Source organism: Scleropages formosus, chromosome 15 (genome assembly GCF_900964775.1).
Source record: "Scleropages formosus chromosome 15, fSclFor1.1, whole genome shotgun sequence".
In the NCBI taxonomy this organism is placed as follows: Eukaryota; Metazoa; Chordata; class Actinopteri; order Osteoglossiformes; family Osteoglossidae; genus Scleropages; species Scleropages formosus.
In genome coordinates this window covers 21983817-22004357 of record NC_041820.1, presented here as the reverse complement: position 1 = coordinate 22004357, position 20541 = coordinate 21983817, and the positions used below count along the sequence as shown (strand labels likewise).

The 20541-nt window shown below is 45.0% G+C and overlaps 1 protein-coding gene across 7 annotated transcripts in view; it reads left to right on the top strand.

Annotated features, from left to right (window-relative positions):
* The window catches only part of LOC108919534 (ryanodine receptor 3), a 200030-nt gene that overhangs the window by 130953 nt on the left and 48536 nt on the right, over positions 1-20541 (top strand). For 4 of the 7 annotated variants that reach the window (XM_029258294.1, XM_029258293.1, XM_029258292.1 and 1 more), the window contains 18 exons: positions 591-811; positions 1253-1343; positions 2678-2821; positions 3591-3754; positions 6051-6129; positions 6738-6827; positions 6977-7123; positions 7434-7499; positions 7792-7867; positions 8264-8387; positions 8545-8660; positions 14576-14643; positions 17806-17927; positions 18306-18355; positions 18471-18531; positions 18610-18848; positions 19115-19196; positions 19494-19624. In XM_029258294.1, the coding sequence (XP_029114127.1) occupies positions 591-811; positions 1253-1343; positions 2678-2821; positions 3591-3754; positions 6051-6129; positions 6738-6827; positions 6977-7123; positions 7434-7499; positions 7792-7867; positions 8264-8387; positions 8545-8660; positions 14576-14643; positions 17806-17927; positions 18306-18355; positions 18471-18531; positions 18610-18848; positions 19115-19196; positions 19494-19624 (2071 nt within the window). The remainder of the gene's footprint in view (positions 1-590; positions 812-1252; positions 1344-2677; positions 2822-3590; positions 3755-6050; positions 6130-6737; positions 6828-6976; positions 7124-7433; positions 7500-7791; positions 7868-8263; positions 8388-8544; positions 8661-14575; positions 14644-17805; positions 17928-18305; positions 18356-18470; positions 18532-18609; positions 18849-19114; positions 19197-19493; positions 19625-20541) is intronic. The other 3 variants (XM_029258295.1, XM_029258298.1, XM_029258297.1) reach the window with 1 other exon arrangement.

Below are 20541 nucleotides of genomic sequence, written 5' to 3'. Positions count from 1 at the left end.
AAAAGTGTTAAGGATCACGTAGTGAGACTTTAAGATGACCGTTGACGAATTAAAAAAAAAAAAAAAAAAAAAGTTTGTCTGACACATAGTGCAAAGCGCAGAGTCTAGACTCGCCAGTTTTACGACCAGGCTTTGATTGTAGCACCCCACACGCTACAGAAAGCTGTCATCGTTTCAGATTACCATCAGCAGAACTCTAAAGATAAACATCATAATAACAGTAACAGCCATGCCAAGTTTATGACTTCTGGCTGTGATGGTAATGAAAATAAAATAATCAATGAGCTTAAATTAATTTGTCCTTATCCATTGCTTTTATTTATATGCTTATTTACTGCAAAACTGTCTAATCATATGGTAAACTGACATTTTGACATTTTCTGTTTATATTTGCATTTATGTAAGAGTACCAGATAGTAACTGATAGTGATGAAGATACTGAGGGTGTGTGTGGGACATTTTTATGGTGTTCTATAGTACTGTACTATGCACAATGAAGGGAGTTCTACCAAACGTTGCGCAGAAGCTGGTGTGGAGTTAGACCTGACCTGGCACATATACCAGGCTGTTTTCTGCTCCCTGGCATGCAGGAGGCGCTGAGCACCACAGAGACAGCCCTGGCCATGAACAGATACATTTGCTCAGCAATGCTTCCCCTGCTGACCCGCTGCGCCTCACACTTTGTGGGCACAGAGCACCACGCCACATTAATTGACTCAACGCTGCATACCATCTACCGGCTTTCCAAGGGCCGCTCCCTCACCAAAGCACAGCGGGATGCCATTGAGGAGTGCCTACTCGCCATCTGCAAGTACGGTCAATCCTTTGCCACTCCCCAGCAGTGTTATTCACATCAGTCTGTGATGAGCCACCTACTTACCTTTATTTAGTGGACACTTTTCTCTCACTGATTTACCCCTGTATTCATTAGGGAAATATTTAGTGCATCATTTCAGGATAAGCATCTTGATCAAGTGTACTATGGCAGGAGGTGGGATTTGAACCTGGTCTCCTGTAGCACACGGCAAAAGCACTAACTCTTATGTCACCTCCTGTTATACACACAACAGCAACCCATACACCTTTGCATTGGTAAATTCCAGCTTTCTTTAACTCTAGATTCACTCCTTCAGGTAAGTACAGTGGTGTACTGCCAGTTTTAGCCATAATGACTTTTGTGAGGTTTCCTGACAATCATGCTGCTACCACCTCAGTTCTGTTGGTCTTGGTCATATATTCATATTTCCTACAGGTACTTGCGCCCTTCTATGCTGCAGCAGCTCCTGCGCCGCCTTGTCTTCGACGTGCCCTTACTGTCAGAGTATTGCAAAATGCCTCTGAAGGTGTGTCCACCTCCTCTGTTTCTCTATCCTGCTGCCCTGCCCTCTGCTGGAGGAGGGGAGAGTTGCACTGTTCTGGCACACACTGCTGTTCATGGTTATTCATCATATGGGAGAGAGTGTTGCCTACATGGCCTCTCTGTTAAGGCAGCATGGTGTGAGACTGTATTCATGAGTTAAAGAAATGTCCAGAGCTCCAGCTTTAAAACCAGGGTCAGAGGAATCTCCATGTAAGAGCGAAACTGCAACATGATGTTGAGCACGCTGCCATAAACAGAACTGCCTCCTGTGTCATAAATAAAACTTGCTTGGTGTGTGCATATGTGTTTAGCAGGTGTGTGCAGGGGGAGGAACACCCTGTAATTAAAAAAAAAAAAAACACAAAACCGGTCATTAAGTGAGGTTATTCAGAGTGGTGGGCAGCTGGTTTAGCAGTTTATATGGCTGCAGTAGAGGTTTGTCACAGGGTTCAATGACTGATTTATGCTAACTGCTTCACAGAAAGGTATGGCAGTAGGTTTCCTGCTGCATTTACATTTATCTGACACTGACAAGCTGCTTGCACTGATTTACTGATTTTTACACTAGAGTAATATTACTGGACCAATTCAGGGTAAGCGTCTCGATCAAGGGTCCTACTGCATAAGGTGGCAATCAACCCTAGGCGTTATAGCTCCAAAAGTATCACTAGCCCCTTTCCTATCTGCTGTCCCTGGACCTGCCAGTATCAGAACCTGAAACTTTTGGTTCAATTCCCCATTAAAACAATGCACTCTGCCTGGGAATATCAACAGTGCATTTTTCCTGTTTCTCACCAGACACAAAGCACCCACCTCCTCAGTGTTACTGAGGCTTCCCTCCCCCTTGCTGCCAGCTCCATGGTGCCTGACCAGCAAGTGGAGGGATGCTGAAGAGCTGGTGTTTGTGACCACTGCCATCCACTATATTCCAACAGCAGGGTCGGAGCTAACCTGCCACCCATCCCCCACAGACATCTAAATGTCATTCCATCTGCAGACACCTGTACACAGTGTCTCTAGCACATCAGTGGTAATCAGAAAGTTAATCAAGAGGAAAAATAATAAAGATAATCAGCATTACGTCCAGCTTCCCCGGCATACATACTGTCGCACACACTGACACAGACCTGCATATGCAGATGCCACCCAAGCTTGCAGCAGGAACACTGCCAACTGTTTCACAACTGTCATGTCTGATTCAGACACACTTATTCTTTAGAAATGAAGGGCACTGGAGGAGTCTGATCCAGCCGGGCTCATAACGCCATAAGGACTTTTATGTGTGGCACACTCACTGTCTGTGTTGGCATCCTGCAGCTCCTGACCAATCACTATGAGCAGAGCTGGAAGTACTACTGCCTGCCCACTGGTGGCAGTAGTGGCTACGGCACAGCATCCGAGGAGGAGCTTCTGCTTACCAAGAAACTCTTCTGGGGCATCTTTGACTCTCTCTCGCAGAAGGTATGAGCATTTACTCTTGTTTCAATATACTGGATGTGCATTTTAAACAGGTCTAGACACACAACTCCAAAGTCAGCTTTTGTCACTAAGCTGACATCAATGAAATCTGAATAATACATAGGACCCTCCACTTGTTAGTAGGTTAGGCCCTGTGAAAAAAACTATTTGGTGAAGCTTGTTGGCAAATTCATCCCATAAACATGTGCAATGTTCCTCATCTTGTTATAACACTGTGGAAGGCAGCCGAATGAAGATAGTCCTACATGACTCTACGGTTTTTATTTTCTTTGAGTATGTTTTGCTCCCAACTAGAGGCTGGATTTGGAAATGCCGTTGACGTTTGCTCCGTAGCGGACAGGAAATGCCACTAAAACACAAACAAGCTTAAAAATGCTTGAACATTCAAAAATTCACCATTTGAATTTTTGTAAAAGGTGGAGCCAGTGTAGTTTAGAACTGGTGCCTGTTTATACATTGGAAGTCCCAGCTTGATTCGCACTACGGTGCGGTGAGTCTAGGAGAGAGAATTAGATGTATGCAGGAAAGTAAAGGTAGTGGAAACATAAATATTTAATTATCTGTTCAGGATGTCAGCCTTCCTCCTTTGTGCTTCTCAGTCTTTGAAATACTTTGTATATCAAGCAATAACCAGTGGTTGCTCCAAGTATCCCCTTTCCCTGGGCTGGGTGGAGGACTTCTGTTGGACTCCAGTGCTCTGTCACTAATATTCCCCTTTTCACCCTACCCTCTGCCCCATATTTTGTGGCAGAAATATGACCCCGAGCTCTTCAAGATGGCCATGCCCTGCCTGAGTGCCATTGCAGGGGCACTGCCTCCAGACTATGTTGACGCCTCCATCACAACCACCCTGGAAAAGCAGGTCTCTGTGGATGCACAGGGCAATTTCGATCCCAAGCCCATCAGCACCACAAAGTGAGTGCCTTCAACCACTTGGGCTGTCATTCCATCCATCAATGTAACATGGCTAATCACACACTGTATGTATCCAAACCAGTGTTTCAGGTGGCCTGGTGATGCTAAATTTCCCTTAGTGTGTGTGTATTTATGTATGGTACACTGCTCTGCTGAATAAATATATGAATGACTATAGGGAGTCCAGCAGTTTATCTGCCACCTTAAGAGACCTTGGATAAAGGTGTCAGCTCAATACTGCTTAGTAATCACTGTATGTCACTGTGAAAGAATGAATGAATGAATATACACAAACACACTGGCTGAAACCACTTGTCCTGAGCGGGGTTGTGGCGAACAGGAGCCTAACCCGGCAACACAGGGCGCAAGGCTGGAGGGTGAGGGGGCACACCCAGGACAGGATGCCACTTCGTCACAAGGCACCCCAAGTAGGGCTTGAACTCCAGACCCGCCAGAGAGCAGGACTCGGCCAAGCCTGCTGCGCCCCCCATAAAAAAACACCTATTTATTTATTTATACATACATACATACATACACACACACACACAATATGTTATTTATTCAGTTAGCTTACCTCTGATCCTAAGCAAAGTCTGGGGAGACCATTCCCTTCTAGCCCACCTGCCTTGTCCAGCCACACCTGATAATACCAGCCCTCCATATATTTAATACATTTGCAATATGGTGACAGCTGGAAGTGTGGTGGTTTGTGCTATTACCTTTGGACCCAAGGGTTGCAGGTTTGAATCCCACCTCCAGCTGTAGCAATCTTGAGCAAGGTGCTTCACCCTAAATTGCTCCACTGAAGTTACCCAGCTGTGTAAATGTAGGTATGTTAAATTAAATTGTTTTGGAGAAAATTGTAATATAAACATTGTATCATGTGGCACTCTGGGTTCAGATAGGGTAAAGAAGGGCACCATTCATTATAAACATATATTGGAACAGTGGTACACAGCAACAGGTATGGGCACACTTCAATGGAAAGAATGCTCTCTGTCCAAGGAGCCCTATACCTCAAGGTCCTACACCTCAAGGTAGCCTTTATAGCCCTTTTCAGCCTTCCTTGCACTCCCCAACTGGCACTCACCCCTTTATAAACCCTGTCAGCACTCATGACGGTTGTACAACTATTTTTAATTTTTCCTAAAATTCCCAACTATTTACAATAAACATCTATTCCAGCTGGAATATGACACTCTTTATTCTAATTCAAATTCAAATTTTCTTTGTCACTTAAACAACCATACACAGTACGACATGCAATGAAATGGTTTATACAGCTGTCCGACATAACAATCTAAAAGGACAAATAACAGGTACTAAAATCTAAATTTAAAAAAATATACAATCTATTTATGCATATGTAGGAGCAAAATATATAAATATCTATAAACAGATGTGCAATGAATTATAAAAATTTGTGCGGCATAAGATGTAGTGCAGTATGGTGTGCAACAGTGCAATGTAATGTGCAAGATCACGCAGGTAGTTCAGTTTGAGATTTTATATATGAAATGGAATAGCAGAGGTGAAGTGGTTCCTGGAGGTGACTGATTTTTAGTTCTTGGTGTTGTATTGGTTGAGGGCCCAAACAGCCTGAGGGAAGAAGCTCCTCTTCATCCTCTCTCTGTTGGCCTTTAGGGAGCGGAAACGCTTCCCTGATCGCAACAGAGAGAAGAGTCCGTTGCTTGGACGGCTGAGGTCTTTCACTATTTTCCTGGCCTTGTTCCAGCATCGCTTGCTGTAGATAGACTGCAGGTCAGGGAGCTCCATTCAGATGGTACGTTCAGCTGAATGCACCATCCTCTGTAGAGCCCGTCTGTCCTTCTGGGTGCTGTTCCCAAACCAGGCTGTGATGCTTCCTGTCAGGATACTCTCAATGGTGCAGGTGTAAAAGTTCCTTAGCATCTTAGAGGGCAGTCTGAAGTCTCTCAGCCGTCTAAGGTGGTAGAGATGCTGCTGGGCCTTCTTTACCAAGATGTTAACATGACAGCACCATGACAAGTCCTGCGTGATGTGAACACCCAGGTACCGGAATAGTAATATGTTTTCACCTTGAAAAAATGCATAATAATGTAGAATATGCAGCTCATATGTGGACAAATTCTGCTTTTTGCTTTGCTGTTTTTCTGTCATATAGGAGCTGGACAGCAATGTTTGACGGATGCAGTCAACCATCTGATAATCAGTATTAAACAGAGAGGATGTCTGTACACTCGTGTGTGTCGGTATGCATGTTTCAGTGTGAGCTTATGTGATCATATTGTCCTTAGGATACAATTTATGTTTGCAGCATTTCACTACCCGAGAAGCTCGAGTATGTTGTCAACAAGTACGCAGAACATTGCCATGACAAATGGGCGGCAGAAAAGGTGGGTAAGTGTGAAGGTTAATCGTCCTCACGGTGTTATCAGAATGCCGTATGAGGCACTCAAAAATGCTTACTCATTTTAGTGACACTTCTGTGACTTTAAAATGTATAAGATGCCCACAGCACAACTGTTTGGTTATTTGAAAAAAAATGCTCAGCAGCATAATATTGATGTGCCCATAAGGAGTATGTAAGTGGGTAGCATGCTGACACAGCAGGTAACACTGCTGCCTCACAGCACCCTGTGGTGTTCGGGCAAATCAGCTTCATCTGTGTTGAGTTTGCATGCTCTCCCCATGTCAGTGTGGATTTCTCCAGGGTGCTCTGGTTTCCTCCCACAATCCAAAGATATTCAATTCAGGTGAATTGGATACTTTAAAATGCTCCTTGTGTGTGATTTGATGTTCGTACCTTGCGATGGACTGGCGTTCCATCCAGACTGTACGTCCCCAAACCTAGCACACACTGATTCTAGGATAGGGTCTGGACTGCTACAGCCCTGAACAAGTGTTGAAAAGTGAATAAGTGAGTGTATGCAAGCTGAATTTCTAGTCGTTCTGACTTTCCTTGAGTGGTATGCAGGGCCTTACCTTGTCTTCACTCATCCAGGTGACCCTGGGCTGGAAGTTTGGGGAGACAATGGATGAGAAGGCAAAGACACATCCTCTGCTGAAAGCCTACAAATCCCTCATTGAGAAGGTGGTCTAACCACACTTAAAACCCAGTTCGGAGTTCTAGTATAGTCCATGGCAGTGATGTTTGTCTCATGTACAGCCTGCTCAAGGTGATGGAAGCTTCTGTGTGTGTGTGTGTGTGTGTGTGTGTGTGTGTGTGTGTGTGCATGTCAGGAGAGGGAGGTCTACCGCTGGCCTGTGAAGGAGTCCTTGAAAAGCATGCTCGCCATGGGTTGGAACATTGAGAGGACGAAGGAGGGGGAAGCCATGTTCCAGCAGCGTGAGAGTGAGAAGCTGCGCAAGATTTCCCAGTCCTCCCAGGTGTTGTGTGTGTGATCTTTTTCATTGTTATTTCATTTTATTTGTCTTTGTGGAAGAAATTTTAAGGGACACCTGGTTGCATGGTGGTTGGTGCTGCTTCCTTTGGACCCAAAGGTTGCAGGTTTGAATCTCACCTCTAGTGGAAGTACCCTTGAGCAAGGGACTTACCCTAAATTGCTCAAGTAAAATTAACCAGCTGTATAAATGGGTAAATAATTGTTGGTAGATTAACATGGTAAGTTGCTTGGGAAAAAAGCATTAGCTAAAGGAATGAATATATGGTGTTGATTTTCAGTGTGTTATGTCTCAGCAGGGCAATGGCTACAGCCCCAGTCCGGTAGACATGAGCAATGTGCTTCTGTCACGGGAGTTACAGGTTGGCACAAGTCTCCTCTGCTTTTCACTCATTTTGACACTTACATGCATTATTAATCTGTGAAAAATTTCTTTGACAAGGTTAATGAAAAATAATCCCCCCTAAAGGGCAAGTGATTAATGGACAGTAAGATTAAGTATCATGACTTAGGAGCCTTTGGGTTGTTTATGTTGTCCCCTTTAGGAGCTTTCTAATTGCCAATGTTTGTCCTCTCCTGTGTGAAATATTCCTTCCACAGGAACATGCAAAGCAATTTTGGGTTTTTTTTGTTTGTTTTTTCCTCTCATTGTAGGGCATGGTGGAGGTAATCGCTGAGAACTACCACAATATTTGGGCAAAGAAGAAGAAAGCAGAACTTGGAAGTCGAGGTACAGCAGAGGAACAGTCTGCAATTTACTGCTTGCTATAAGTGGAGCTGACCACCTTCAGCTGTATTGAGACTGTTTGTTGTGAGCCATGGATCAGTACCATTGCATCATCGGTTTTGTGAAACAGCTGACAAGGGCTCATCCAAAGCCTTTTGATACCAGTCGTACACCACCTGGAAGGAATGGCTCAAGTCTTTTTTCAGCATCGAAAAATGATGCGATTTCCTAGAACCTTCTGCATCTGACGCTGACAGTACTCCAAGAGAAATTGTCATAAAGATGATTTGTGATGTTTAACTCTGAAAAAGAATATTAGAGGTCATTTGTACTGAAGTTAGGCTGCAGTTGTTTGTAGTCCTTTTGACTGAATTTGTGCTCTCATGTCCCCTGGTCCAGGAGGCGGGACACATCCCTTGCTGGTCCCCTACGATACACTGACTGCCAAGGAGAAGGCCCGGGACCGAGAGAAAGCCCAGGAGCTGTTCCGTTTCCTGCAGATAAACGGCTATGCTATCACAAGGTCAGAGGACCAGAAGTCATTAGAGGTTCCCAGCTAAATTATAGCTTTGATTGCTATTAAAATAAAATTAAAGATCTAGATTATTGGGGAAGGAAAGCATTCGCAGTAAGACACCCTTTAGTCTTTTCTCTCTGTCCCTGATTTCACTCTGTTGCAGAGGTCTGAGAGACATGGAGCAGGACTCGTCCTCTATGGAAAGGCGCTTTGCATACAAATTCCTGAAGAAGCTACTGAAATATGTAGACTCTGCACAGGAATTCATTGCTCACCTAGGTGAGTGTGGCAGCTGCTCCTTTACAGGGGCTAATGATGTCTGGGGCATCTGGTGGCATTGTGGTTAAAGCTGCTGCTTGTACTCAGAAGACCCAGGTTTGAATCCCACCTCCCGCTGTTGTAACATAGAGTTACTTTTCATGCAGTCAGAATTACCCAGCTGTATAAGTCATTGTAAGCAGCATAACAGTATTTGTTGCTTTGGAGAGAAGTGAATGAATAACTAAGTAACAGGTGTTCAATGGGCTCCTTGTTACTAATCATTCACCTGTTGAATATGTGTGTGATGCAGTCTGCTACCTAGTGTGTACCACCTGCTATACATGTTGTCACCAGGCAGCAGAGGCAATGATGCATTATCCATATCTTCATGTATGTGTTTCTTCTCCTGAGCTCATGGGGAGATGCTGCGGATTTCATATTAAGCACAAAACGAATAACTGTCAACACTACAGCAACAGATATCAGATCATCACTAAAAATGCATATTTTCAAGATGAAGGACATGTTAAAAATGATATTGGCTCATATCTCTTTGGCTCTGTCTGTCTAGGTAGACATTGGATGTGCCTAATTGGGGTCTCAGTTGGGTTTGGAGCAGCATCAGCTGTGGCTGAACAATTCAATTCAATTTATTTTTATAGAACACGCAGTGACACAGAGCACTTTAACACAGGCATAGGGCAAGAAAAACCGATACAAAGAAGACAGTCGACTAATGGCTACCATAATAAAGTACTTTTATAGAGCTATAAGTATGCCTACTGGCCAACGGGGAAAGGAACAAAAACTCCCAACTGAAAGTTGAGGAAGAAAAAAATCTCTGGGGGTCCACGGGCCAGTGGTTGCCCATCCCTCCTGGGCATTCTAGATAAGTAACAGTTGTAAGCCAGTGTTTAACAAGTAATAATGATGTTGTTGCTAAACTATATCTTGGATCCCCAGCTCAGCATGGAACGTCTCGTTCGTCATGGTAGTTGGTCATCATTCTCAGTCAGCATGGGACTCGTCTGTCACCACTGGCTGGCCTCCTCAGGTCTTATGTAGTGAGGTAGTGCTCAAGAAGAAGAAAGAACAGAATTAGTAATTTGTTACTTAAGTTAATTTATTATGCATTTTATAAAGGTGTTAAAAAACAACCAAAGCAAGTGGAATTACATTTCGAGTTGCAATGCCTGAGTGAACATGCAAGTCTTTAGTCGGGATTTGAAAACAGAAACAGACGGGGCATTTCTGACAGTAACTGGTAGACTATTCCACAGTATAGGTGCTCTATAACTAAAGGCGCGACCTCCTACTGAGGTCTTATTGATCACAGGTACTTTAAGGTAATCTGCATCTAATGAACGAAGATATCGTCCTGGGATATAAAAATCAATAATCTCACAAAGGTAAACTGGAGCAATGTCATGTACTGCCTTATAGATCAAAAGTAGGATTTTACAGTCAACTCTAAATGTGACCGGGAGCCAATGTAGCGATTTAAGCACTGACTGTAGCCTGGATACAGTCTGGTATGGACAACCCGACAATAAAGCGGATATATATTTACTCGCTTTGCAGACGTTTTTCTCCAAAGCGACTCACAACAAACACCACGCAGTGCCACTAGCCCACACACCTTACTCACCAAGGTGACCCACACTTATATTTTTTCGGACAATCGGACCAGGCTACATAATAATCGTTTAGTTTAGTTGAACGCCATTTACTCTCTAATTAACGACATTCTAACTTTATGAACAAGCCAATCCTTGAGTAACAGTCCTTGGTATAGGTGCTGCACGTGAAGACTGATGGCTACAGTTGGGTGGCCGCTGCTCTCACTTCCCTCTGCTCTCTCTTTCTAGCCACTGTTGGATTCTTTTCTCCCCTGGAATGGCTATGCCTGTCCGTTCTTCAAATCACAAGGCATCAGAATCATTCGCTGTTTCTCCCCAGGTGTCCACACTGATGCCAATAGAGTTCAAGTTGTGTTTGCAGACATCCTTGTAGTGCAACACCAGGCGCCCTGAAGGCTTGTGCCCAGTGCTAAGGCTGGCCCCTGGGTTTGGCTAAGTGAGACAGTATTATTTATTTTTAACTGACACTTTTCTCTAAAGCAATTTACAGTTTCACTGCATTTGCAGTGACTTAATTACCTATGTATATAGCATTTATACATATATATATATATATATATATATGTATTAAAAAAAGAAAAAAAATTTATATATTTACTCTATCAATTCAGGGTAAGTATCTTGCTCATACTGCCACTACAGCAGGCAGTGGGATTTGAACCTGCAATGTTTGTTTGAGTGTAAGATAGCAACTCTAACCATTTCTTCTCATGCTGCTCCTAGTAACTTTCTTCATATTAAATTTGAGTTTTCGTGATGCATTTAGCAGCATATTGTGTGGTTTTTGTTAGCATTTCAAGTGTTCCTCATTGTTTTCTCACAAATCATACTTTCAACATTACATAGCAGATGGAGGAAACATGATGGCGCCGCGAACGGCCGCCTCGGTGTGGAGCTCCACAGTTGTTTTACTGTTTTTATTAGTTTGCCGTCTTTAGTTATACTCCGACAATCAGTTTTACCAGGGAAGAACTGCTGAACATTCGGCAGTACACACCACCCGACATTTTACCAGTTTTCGACTATTCTGACGTTTTGCTGGACATTGTAGTCGGAGGTGCAGCGGCGCGACTCAAGCGCTCCAAGACGCGCAAGCGTGGAAAGCGAGCCGGCGCGCTTGTCAAGCTCCGAAAGCGCGGCTTTAGAACAGCGCTGCCTAGTATCCATCTGGCGAACCTCCGCTCCTTACCCAACAAAATGGACGAACTTTTCCTCCTGTCCCAAAGAAACAAGGACTTTTTAAACTCTGCTGCTCTGTGTTTCACGGAAACCTGGCCGAATGAAGCCATCCCGGACAGCGCGCTACATCTGCCGGGCTTCCAGCTGTTCAGAGCGGATCGCGACGCGGAATCAGCGGGAAATCATGTGGCGGTGGGACATGCTTCTACATCAACGAAAGAAAGGTGGTGTACAGATGTAACAGCGTTGAAGAAGATGTGCTGTCCCGACCTAGAAGCGCTCTTCATCAACTGCAAGCCTTTCTACTCGGCACGGGAGTTTTCCTCGTTCATCCTCGTAAGTGTTTACATTCCACGGCAAGCGTGCACGAATGCAGCGCTGCAACAGCTGGGCGACCAGATCACAGACACAGAGCAACAACACCCGGACTCTGCTATAATCATTCTCGGGGACTTTATTAAAGCAAATCTCTCCCGTGAGCTGCCAAAATATAGACAACACGTTAAATGTCCTACCAGAGACGGTAATATACTGGACCACTGTTACACCACAGTAAAGGATGCATATCACTCTGTCCCACGGGCAGCTTTGGGGCTCTCTGATCACTGCCTGGTTCATCTTATACCGACCTACAGGCAGAAACTGAAATCAGCTAAACCTGTAATAAGGACTGTTAAAAGATGGACTGGGGAAGCAGAGCAGGACTTACAAGCCTGCTTCGAGTGCACTGATTGGAGTGTTTTTGAGACTGCTCTAGCGATGTGGATGAGCTCACAGACTCTGTAACATCATATGTCAGTTTCTGCGAGGATATGTGCATCCCTACCAGGACTCGTTTAACATACAACAATGACAAACCGTGGTTCACTGCAAAACTCAGACAGCTTCGTCAGGCCAAAGAAGACGCCTACAAGAACGGGGACGGAGTCTTGTATAAACAGGCCAAAAACACACTGGCAAAGGAGATCAGAGTGGCTAAGAGAAACTACTCTGAAAAGCTGAAGAAACAGTTTTCAGCCAACGATCCTGCATCAGTGTGGAAAGGCCTGAGAGACATCACAAATTACAAGACACCACCCCCCGGCACCGTGTCAACTCAACAACTAGCCGACGATTTGAATGAGTTTTATTGCAGGTTTGATAAACCCTGTCTCACACCCTACACCTATTCAGACCCTCTCTCCACCAATCAATTAACACCTTCGGTAACCCCCACCTTCCCCCCCCCCGCACCTTTGATCTGCGAAGAGGAGGTGCGTCGGGTCTTCATCAAACAGAAGACAAGGAAAGCACCAGGCCCACACGGCGTCTCACCGGCCTTCCTAAAAACCTGTGCTGACCAACTGGCCCCTATCGTCACAAAGATCTTCAACAGATCACTGGAGATGTGCGAAGTTCCTTCCTGCTTCAAACGCTCCACCATCATCCCCATCCCAAAGAAACCCAAAATCACAGGACTTAATGACTACAGACCTGTCGCCTTAACATCTGTGGTCATGAAGTCACTTGAAAAACTGGTGTTGGACTACCTGAAGGACATCACTGGACCCTTGCTGGACCCCCTGCAGTTTGCTTATCGCGCAAACAGGTCTGTGCATGATGCAGTCAACATGGGACTGCACTACATCCTGCAACATCTGGACAAACCAGGGACTTATGCGAGAATCCTGTTCGTGGACTTCAGCTCAGCCTTCAACACCATCATCCCACACCTCCTCCTCTCCAAATTAACCCAACTCTCTGTGCCCACCTCCATCTGTCAGTGGATCACCAACTTCCTGACAGACAGGCAGCAGCTAGTGAGGCTGGGAAAATTCTCATCCAATACTCGCACAATCAGTACTGGTGCCCCCCAGGGGTGTGTGCTCTCCCCACTGCTCTTCTCCATTTATACCAATGACTGCACCGCTAAAGACCCCTCTGTCAAACTCCTGAAGTTTGCAGACGACACCACACTCATTGACCTCATCCGGGATGGTGACGAGTCTGCTTACAGACAGGAGGTCCAAGAGCTGGCTGTCTGGTGCAGTCACAACAACCTGGAGCTGAACACGCTCAAAACAGTGGAGATGATCGTAAACTTCAGGAGAAACACCTCAGCATTATCCCCACTCACCATCATGAACAGCATGTGGCAACAGTGGAGTCATTCAGGTTCCTGGGCACCACCATCTCACAGGACCCGAAGTGGGAGCTCCACATAGACTCCATTGTGAAGAAGGCCCAGCAGAGGTTGTACTTCCTTCGCCAGCTGAGGAAATTCAACCTGCCACAGGAGCTACTGATGCAATTCTACTTCGCAGTCATTGAGTCCGTCCTCTGCACCTCTATAACTGTCTGGTTCAGCTCAGCTACGAAATCAGACATCAGAAGACTGCAGCGGATAGTTCGGACTGCTGGAAGAATCATCGACACATCCCCCCCGGCTCTCCAAGAATTGCACTTGTCCAGAGTCAGTAAAAGGGCTAGCAAAATCATTTTAGACCCCTCACATCCATTCCACTTCCTCTTCAAACCTTTGCCATCTGGCCGGCGCTACAGAGGACCGAGCACCAGGACAGCCAGGCACAAGAAAAGTTTCTTTCCTCAGGCCATCTACCTCATGAACACCTAAATCTCTCCCCCAGAGAGTAAACCAGTGCAATACATAATGCTATTTATATTTGTATTTATAACTATTTATCACATCATATCTCTTACTCACACTCCCTTGCATTTGTATCTAGTGACTATTTTTGTATATTGGGTACTTTATATTTTTAAATATTTTTTGTCCCTTGCTCACATACTCTATCTTCTCACGTGTCTTGTCACTGTCATTCTGTCTGTGCTGTGGTAGTTCCTGTCACCAAGACAAATTCCTTGTATGTGTGAATATACTTGGCAATAAAGCTCATTCTGATTCTGATTCTGATTCAACATTAGCAGGTTAGGGACCTTACAAGGTGCCAGCTGCACAGTTACACCAAGTTATTACAACATGGGGAAAAATTCTTCTCCAGTCCTTTCCACCCTTAACATGATCATTTAGACAACGGTATATAGATGAGAATGGCCAGTCACCCTGAAACCATTGTTTGTGTGTTTGAGCTGAGCCATGACCGTGTCTTTCAGAGGCCATGGCTACCAGTGGGAAGACTGACAAGTCTCCACATGAGCAAGAAATCAAGTTCTTTGCCAAGGTAAGGGACCCCTCATTGCTGTGGAGAATACACCTCTGGACCTAATAACAAAAACAAAATAATAACAAAAAATAAACACATTTTTACATTTTAAACACATAAAAATTGACATATTATTACTATTATTGCTATTATTATTATTATTGCCTCACGGCACTTGGGTAGTGAGAATGTGGATTCGATCCCCGCGCAGCCTGTGTGGAGTTTGCATGGTTCCCCCTTGTCTGCATGGCTTTTCTCTGGTTTCTTCCCATAGTCAGAAGACATGCAGAGCAGGTGGATCACCCTTACATTTACATTTATTCATTTAGCAAATGCTTTTCTCCAAAGCGACCTACATCTCAGAGATGCAGACACTTGATTCCTAAGTAGTCTACCAGAGGCATTGGAGTTTGAGGGTACCTTAACTGTTCCTAGGGCTGCGCTCTTCTGGACGTTTTTCCTGGAATCTGCTGGAGCCACTTTCCCAGTCTGGGGGTCACAGCCCCAAGTGCTCCTGTTACCACTGGGACCACTCTGGACTTCACCTTCCACATCCGTTCCAATTCTTCCCTCAGTCCTTAGTACTTCTCAGTCTTTTCATGCGCCTTCTATCTGAAATTGCTATCACTTGGTATTGCTACATCTATCCCAATTGCTCCCTTCTCCTGTTTGTTGACCACCATTATGTCTGGTTGGTTGACCAGCAACTGCTTGTCAGTCTGGAACTTCAAGTCCTACAGGGCCTTAACTCTGCTGTTTTCAGCCACCTTTGGTGGTGTCTCCCATTTGCACTTGGGGACTTCCAGTCTGTATTCTACACAGATTTTCCTGCACACTATCCCAGCCACTTGGTTATCCCTCTCAGTGCATGTTGTCCCAGCTTTCATCTTACACCCTGCTACTATGTGTTCTGACAGTTGCAGGGGCATCTTTGTACAGCCTGCACCTTGGGTTCTGTCTGTTATGGTAGACTCCAGCCTCTATGGATCTGGTGCTTAGAGCCTGTTCTTGTGCTGCCATGATCAGAGATTCTGTGCTATCCTTCAGACCAGCCTTTTCCAGCCACTGGTAGGATTTCTTGATGTCAGCAACTGTCTCTATCTGTCAATGATAGAGCCCATGAAGGGACTTGGTCTTCACAATGTCTCCTCTTCTTCCTCATTACCCTCTGTCTTCTGATGCCTGAGGTATTCACGTAACAGTTTGCCCTCGGGGGCATCTTCCTGGTATACTCTTGGATGCTCCTTCTTTCATCCTGGATAGTGACTCTGACACTCACTAACCCTTGGCCCCCCTCCTTTCACTTATTGTACAGTCTCGGGTGGTGGACTTCGGGTGGAACCCTCCATGCATTGCGAGGAGTTTTCATAAAGCCTGATGTCATTCATGTAGAGGAGGTGTCTTATAGTTATTCCACTTCTCAACTTGTATCCATATCCTCTCTTTGTGATGATCTGGATATTCAGGCCTATGCAGAACAGCAGCAGGGACAGTGCATCACCTTGGTATATTCTGCACTTGATGGTCACTTGTGCAATGGCCATGGAGTTGACTTCTATTGTTGTTTTCCAGGGATGCATTGAGTTCTTGAGGGAGGCTATCAGTGTGCTGTTGACCTTGTATAGTTGTGGCTTTGATATGCTAAGAGAAAGACAGGCTTAAGTCAGTCATCACTCCCAGACTTTTAGCTGAGCAGGTAAGCAAAATGAGTTGTCCAGCTTGATAGAGAGTTCAGGATAGGAAGACAAGCCAGCTGGGAGTTGAAGGATCACTGTTTTGGAGAAGTTGAATTGTTGGTAGTGATCAGCCGTCTATGCAGAGATGTCCGACAGGCAGGCAGTGATGCACACAGAGATGTCTGATGCTGCAGGTGGAAATGAGATGAAAAGCTGAGTATCATCAGCACTGCAGTAGTAGTTGAATCCATGGGAGGAAATGACAGGGCCGAGAAAAGAGGCATAGACTGAGAAGAGTAAAAGTCCCAGTACAGAGCCCTGCAGGACACCAGGTGAGAAAGGCAGAGGAGAAGAACGAGAGCCCCGCCAGACTACTTGATAGCATCTGTCTGATAGGTAACTCTCAAAGCATTTTAGTGCTGTAGGAGACCTGAATCCAGTGGTTTACAGTGTCTGATGCTGAAAACAGGTCAAGGAGGATGAGGACCAAGGAGAGGGAGGTCACTATAGCTGACTGGAGCGCATCAAACACTGCTAGGAGCACTGTCTCGGTGGAATGGCCAACTTTGAATCCAGACTGACATCCATTGAGGAGATAGTTCTGAGTGAGGAATTTGGATTGTTGATAGCTGCCTGTTCTAGAGTTTTTGACAGAAAAGGGAAGAGGGAGACTGGCCTGTGGTTTTGAACTGAGTCGGGATCTAAAGAGGGTTCCAGAGGTGAAATGAGGGCAGTTTTGAAGGCAGATGGGAACCAGCTAGAGGAGACCAAGGAGTTGATGATCTTGGAGATGAAGGTCGAGAGTTGTGGGGAGATGGTCTGTAGGACTGTCGATGGGATCAGATCTAACAAGCAGGTGGTAGCTCTGTGTAACATCAAGAGTTTAGAGATTTCAGTTTCTGACAGGGGTTTGGTTTTGGAGAGAGTGACTTTGCAGGGATGTCCAGCGCAATCAGGGCAAGGAGGTGCTGAGAACTTGGCCGTGCTTCCATTGACTTTGTCTCTGTTAAACAAAGTTATCAGCAGTTATAAAAGATGGAGGAGGCGGCGGAAGACAGAATAGGGATGAGAAGGTGGCAAAGAGCCTGTGTATTTTTTTTAGTTGCAGACAAAGTGAAAGGTTGCTAAGAGTTCTTTGTAGACATCCAGGTCCATGCGGGTCAGATTTTTGCACTTAGTGTGTGAATGGCTAAGTAACTGAGTGCGTGTGTGGCTACCCTTCTATAGATTGATCATGGATGCTCAGGTCAGGTCAGAGTGCTTGAACATTTATACTAAGATATTTTAATGTGCCTTTCCGTCCAAACAACAGTGCAGTGTCACCCAGACACTCACACAGTCACACACTGTATAAAAACTCCTTTCCGCTACTTGTTTGAAACCTCTTTCACTCTTGAAGGTACCTGTGAACATCCCTTCCTGTGAGTGGCTTTGCAGGGAAACTGGACCTGGGGGCAGGTTACGTCCGCAGTAATGCTTGTCTCCTCATGCTCCCATGCCACAGGTGTTGCTCCCACTCATAGACCAGTACTTCAAGAACCATAGCCTCTACTTCCTGTCCTCTCCCAGCAAGAACCTGAGCAGCAGCGGCTATGCGTCCAACAAAGAGAAGGAGATGGTTACCAGGTACTGTTACATTCACTGGGCTGGAGGAGCCACTACTGCACATTGTACCACAGCCAAGGGTCAGTAGGTGAGGTAGCACTTAGAGTTGCTGTCTCAGGTTCAAATCCCACCTCCTGCTGTAGTAACCTTGAGCAAGGTACTTACTCTGAATTTCTCTAGTAAAAATTACAGAACTATCTAAATAATTATATGTATTTTGATATTGTGTTAGATAGAAATTAATTAAAAATACAAGTGGATTGTTTTGTTACTGCTGACTGATTCATAATACGCTGACCTCCTGCTGTCTGTGTTTGCTCAGTTAGGACTTTTTTCTCCCTCCACATGCCTTCTCACTTGTACCTTCCTGTGCTTCCTTCACTCTTTCATTTTTTTCAGTCTTTTCTGTAAACTGGCAGCTCTTGTCAGACACAGGATTTCCCTCTTTGGTAAGATGTCCAATAGCAGCTCTCAGTCCTCTCTCTTTCCAGTACTTTGGTGTCTCGCAAGTGTGTCCCTTTGCTAACTGACACAGCTGCCCCTCTACGGGGTCTTCTCTCCTAGGGAGCGATTCGGCCACCATGGTGAGCTGTCTCCATATCCTGGCTCACACTCTTGACACCAGGTGCGTCTCTCCCCGTACGGTTCATACTTGACACATGCTTTATAAAGAGTAGGCATTCAATGTCCTACCAACCCTCAGGACAGTGATGAAGTCTGGCTCAGAGCTAGTGAAGGCGGGCCTGCGCACCTTCTTTGAGAATGCTGCCGAGGACCTGGAGAAGACACTTGAGAACCTGAAGCTAGGGAAGTTCACGCATTCGCGCAGCCAGATGAAGGGGGTTTCACAGAACATCAATTATACGACAGTGGCTCTGCTGCCCATCCTGACTGCCCTGTTTCAGCACATCACCCAGCACCACTTTGGGGTGGATTTGCTACGTGAGTTCCTCCATAGCTGTCCTCATTATTGTTAAGATGAAGTTCACCATTTCAACAAGCACTGTGTAGGAACACAGTACCTTAGGGTACATTGCACCAACAGAAAAGGTACCATAATAATGTCAAGCAACCATAAATTCCTCCTCTTTGATATTGAATATGATTTTTCCATTAAAGGTGAAGATTTCTACTTTCCATTGTCCAGATGGTCATAACAAGCACTCTTCACATGATGCCACGTATGTGTTTCTCTTTTTGTATTTCAGTAGACGATGTTCAGGCGTCCTGCTACCGTATTCTAACCAGCCTGTACTCACTGGGAACAGGAAAGAACATCTACGTTGAGAGGTGCTTTGTTTTCTACCTGCAGTAATCACATCTGACAAGTTTTACAAAACCCTTGTCCACAGTGCTGATTGTGTTTCCAAAATAATACCCATTATTTAACTTGTTTCTGACAATACACTGTAAATAGTAATATTGGGATAAGTGATTCATCCATAGTGTATAACCTTCACTTACTGATATTAGAATTGATATTAGCTCATTTAAATCTAGGAAAAGGCTGGGTGTTTTGGTGATGTTTAGACATTACTTGTGCTGATGGTTGTGCTATGCAATGGCTGTGTCTCCATCTCTCTGCAGGCAGCTTCCTGCCCTGGGGGAGTGTCTAGCCACATTGGCAGGAGCAATGCCTGTTGCCTTCCTGGAGCCCCACCTCAACATTCACAACCCCTGCTCCGTGTTCAACACAAAGACACCCCGCGAGCGTGCCAGTGCGTGTGTCTTCTTGCCACTTTTTGTTATTTCCCACAATGCTTCTGGCTTTGTTATCTCACGTTCTGGTTGGTTAGATGGGCAGTACACGTGGTTGGAAGTGTTCTGCTTCTTATTCATTTGTACATACACACAGACATCGTACCTGTAACTCCTTGTTTAGTGCAGTGTCATGGTGGTCCATCATCTATCCCAGAAGCACTGGATGTGAAGCAGGGTACATGCTGGACTGGGCATCAGTCCATCACAAGGCAGCAATACATAGTAATTTACCTATAGTGTGAGTATGTGTGTGAGAGACACCAAGTAACCTGAAACATGTCTTTGGACTGTAGTAGGAAATTGAACCCATGGAGGAAACCCACGCTTTAACTGTGTCCTGCAAATGGCTATAAAAGATCTGAATGAGCACAGACAGACAGCCATCCATAGTAATACAGAATAATAAAGACACACACACACACACACTGTCAGAAACCGCTTGTCTTGAGCGGTGTCGCAGCGAGCCAGAGCCTAACACGGCGCAAGGCTGAAGGGGGAGGAGACATACCTAGGACAGGATGCCAGTCCACCACAGGGCAGCCCAAGCAGGACTTGAACCCCAGACCCACCAGAGAGTAGGACCTGGCCAAGCCACTGTGCCACCATACCCCTGTACACACATGTAGTGTCTGTTTTATTTTGAAGGAAGGTATTGTTTTGGACTTTAACATTATATGGCATAACAAAATGTGGTGATCTTAGGCAATGATGAACAAGTTAACCTCCAGATATTTTAAAATTTTTTTCTGGTAGATCTAATCTGCTTTAACAATGCAAAATTCAACAGATAAGTCATGTAAGAATGGAGTTCTGCTATCCCAGGCAAATGACAAATCAAAAGCATGTAGAAATGGCTAATACACATTGTGCATTA